Source organism: Eimeria mitis, genomic scaffold (genome assembly GCF_000499745.2).
Source record: "Eimeria mitis Houghton genomic scaffold, Emh_scaff2891, whole genome shotgun sequence".
Classification (NCBI taxonomy): Eukaryota; Apicomplexa; class Conoidasida; order Eucoccidiorida; family Eimeriidae; genus Eimeria; species Eimeria mitis.
Window position 1 is genome coordinate 4,315 of NW_013571230.1, and position 3,228 is coordinate 7,542.

At 50.3% G+C, this 3,228-nt stretch overlaps 1 protein-coding gene across 1 annotated transcript; it reads left to right on the forward strand.

Moving 5' to 3' along the window:
• Window positions 1-230: 230 nt before the first annotated feature.
• On the forward strand, window positions 231-2,699 carry EMH_0059980 (uncharacterized protein; the record flags this gene model as incomplete). Its single annotated transcript, XM_013497736.1, has 1 exon — window positions 231-2,699. One exon carries the CDS (start codon window positions 231-233, stop codon window positions 2,697-2,699), a length of 2,469 nt encoding a protein of 822 aa, XP_013353190.1.
• Between the last annotated feature and the right edge of the window lie 529 nt (window positions 2,700-3,228).

The window sequence follows — 3,228 nt, forward strand, 5'->3', positions numbered from 1 at the left end:
GCCTGTACACCCGGTGCCGACTACTGTGTGCTGCTGCTGCTGTATACATATCGCATTTAGCGTTCTTCTTTTGTTTCTTTTTTCTTTTTATTTTTTCATCTTCTTCTTTTCTTCTTTTTCTTTTCTTTTATAAGCATTTACAGATCCCTTCTTAAGCAACAAACTCTTATATCTCCCCCTGCTGCTGCTGCTGTTGCTGCTGCTGCTGCTGCTGCTGCTGCTGCTGCACCATGAGACCATCGGCCTCGGGTCGGCAGCAGCCGCGTGCTGCAGCAGCAGCGCAGCAGCAAACCCCACAAACTTCTTCTGTTGAGCTGCCTGTACACCCCAGCATGCTGCCTGTACACCCCAGCAAGCTGCCTCCCCCCCCCTCTCTCTCACCGCAGCACAGGAGACTGAGGCCCCTCAGCTTACGCAGCATAGAAGTAGAGAAAGCGATTGAGGCTGCTTCTGCTGCTGCAGCAGCAGGAGCAGCAGCAGCAGCAGAAGCAGCAGCAGCAAGAGAGGAGAAAATGAGAGAGCTTGAGGGTCTAGGGTTTATGGATGCGAGTCGCGGACCCCATCAGCAGCAGCAGCAGCAGCAGCCGCAGCAGCAGCACGAAACAGCAGCAGCAGCAGATGGGTGCAGCAAACAAAGAAGACAAGCAACAGCAACAGCAGCAGCAACAGCAGCAGCAGCAGGAGCAGCAGCAGGAGGACACCAATGCATCCCTCGTTTTAGTTTTAGCCCGCAGCTGTGTCGGCGCTCAGAAGAGATAATTGAGGTGTATAGGCAGCATAAAATAGAAGAATTATATAAAAAAATAGATAAAGACAAAGATGGTGTAGTTGATTTATTTTGTTTGTCTCCTGTTGCTGCTGCTTTCTCTCTAACTGAGCGGCAGTTTCTTAGTGCTGTAATCCCGCAGCTAGTGCAGCAGGCAATAGCAAAGACAACACAAGAAGCAGCAGCAGCAGCAGCAGCAGCAGCAGCAGCAGGAGCAGCAGGAGACAGCAGCTGCTGCTCTATGGGGCCCTCGCTAGACCCCCTGCTGCGGCTGCATGCACAAAACCCCACAACACAGGGCCCCATAAAGATAGAGAGTTTGTCTCCTTCTTATAGACACAGAATATTTAATCAAGAAGACAAGGAGGATTTGCTGCTGCAGCTGGAGACAGCAGCAGAGCAGCAGCAGCTGCAGCAGCAGCAGCAGCAGCAGGCAGCACAACTCTGTCGTAGACTAGCTAAAGAACAAAATAAAATTATTATGCTCGATGGAGACAAAGAGACAGCCGATATATCCTCTACCCCACACCTGTTTGTTTCTAGCTCTGTCTTTATAAAGACATGCATGCAGCTGCTGTCTTCTTCTTTTGGTTTGCCTGCTGTTGATAAATACAGAGACACACTCACTCGCTGCTGCCGCTCTCTTGTTGCTGCAGCAGACCCAGCAGCAGCAGCAAAAATTAAAAAACCTTACGTGCTTGCTTTCTCACGAAAGCTAGACGCTCAGAGACAGCAGCAGCAGCAGCAGCAGCAGCAGCAGCAGCAACAGCAGCAGCAGCAGCAGCAGCAACGCATGCGCTGCAGATCTATGCCTGCATGCGGTGACCCTTCTTGCTGCATCGAGGAGCAGCAGCAGATAGCAGCAAAACGTTGGTCTAGGTTTGATGCTGTTATACAAAGATTTCTACATAAAAGACAGCAGCAGCAGCAGCAGCAGCAGCAGCAGCAGCAGCAGCAGCAACTCAAAGAAGCAGAACACTGTACCTTTCACCCAGAGATAAACCCGACCCCTCGCTACCTAAAACAAAAAAAAAACACCACCACCACCAGCAGCAGCACCACCACCAGCAGCAGCAACAACAAAAACAACAAGCAGCAGCAGCAGCAGCAGCAGCAGCAGCAGCAGCTGCCTACAGACCCCATGCAGGTGCTGCGGCAGTTCTGCTGCCGCTATGTAGAAGACAGCAGCAGCGAGGAGATACTGCGGGGGCTGCAGGAGTGTACGTTCCAGCCCAACGCATACAAGTGCATGCAGCGTGAGCTGCGTAGACAGCAGCAGCAGCAGCAGCAGGAGCAGGAGCAGCAGCAGCAGCAGCAGCAGCAGCAGCAGCAGAAAGGAAAAACACAAGACAGCTCTGCTGCTGTTGATAAAATTTTCTCGATGCTGGACGCCCCCTTTGACGCTGTATTTCAGGCAGACATTCGTGAGTGGCTGCAGCAGCAAGAAGCAGAAGAAGACACAGCAGCAGCAGCAGCAGCAGCAGCAGCAGCAGCAGGGGGGGGAGAAGATGAAGAGATGAGGCTGCTGAGACAGGCAAAAGCTGCAGCAGCAACACCCAAGAAGTGGCTGCTCGATGGACGGGAGCCGCAGCACAGAGACAGCAGACAGACAATACGTGCTGCTGCTTGCTGCAGCATCTACAAACCCCAGCAGCAGCAGCAGCAGCAGCAGCAGCAGCAGCAGCAGCAGCTGGAGCAGCTGGAGGAGCAGCAGCAACCCGTCATTGTCCTTGATCCCAGAGCAGCAGAAGGAAAAACCACTTCACCTGCTGCTGGTGCTGCTGCTGCTGCTGCAGCAGCAACACGACAGCGAATCCATCGCAGCAGCAGCAGCAGCAGCACTTGCTACAGCAGCTGCAGCAGCAGCAAAACAGCCACATCTCCTCATGCTGTACCTTGTAGCTCAAGAACCACAAACCCAGCAGAAAAGTAAGCAGATGTTGCAGGGTTTAGGGTTTAGGGTTTAGGGTTTAGGGTTTAGGGTCTGTGTTTATTGGGGTGTGGTGCTGCTTATTAGGGTTTTGTATTCTTTATTAGTAGGGTTTATTACTGTTTTTTAGGGTTTAGGGTTTAGGGTTTAGGGTTTAGGGTTGATTGTTGTTTATGATTAGGATGCACTAGGGTTTGTTGCTGTTTATTATTAGGGTTTAGGGTTTACGACTAGGGTTTATTAGGGTTTATGATTAGGGCATATGATTAGAGTTTACTAGGGTTTATGATTAGGGTTTACGACTAGGGTTTACGATTAGGGTTTAGGGTTTAGGGTTTAGGGTTGAGGGTTTAGGGTTTAGGGTTTAGGGTTTAGGGTTTAGGGTTGTGTGTGTGTATGGAAAAAAAAAACAGATGGAAAGAGGATTTGCGTGGGGGTTATTTATTGCCTTATATGAATTTTTCTTTATCTTCTGAGGAGACAGAAGAAACAAAAAAAAGAAGAGAAAAAATAAAAAAACAAAACTGGGCTG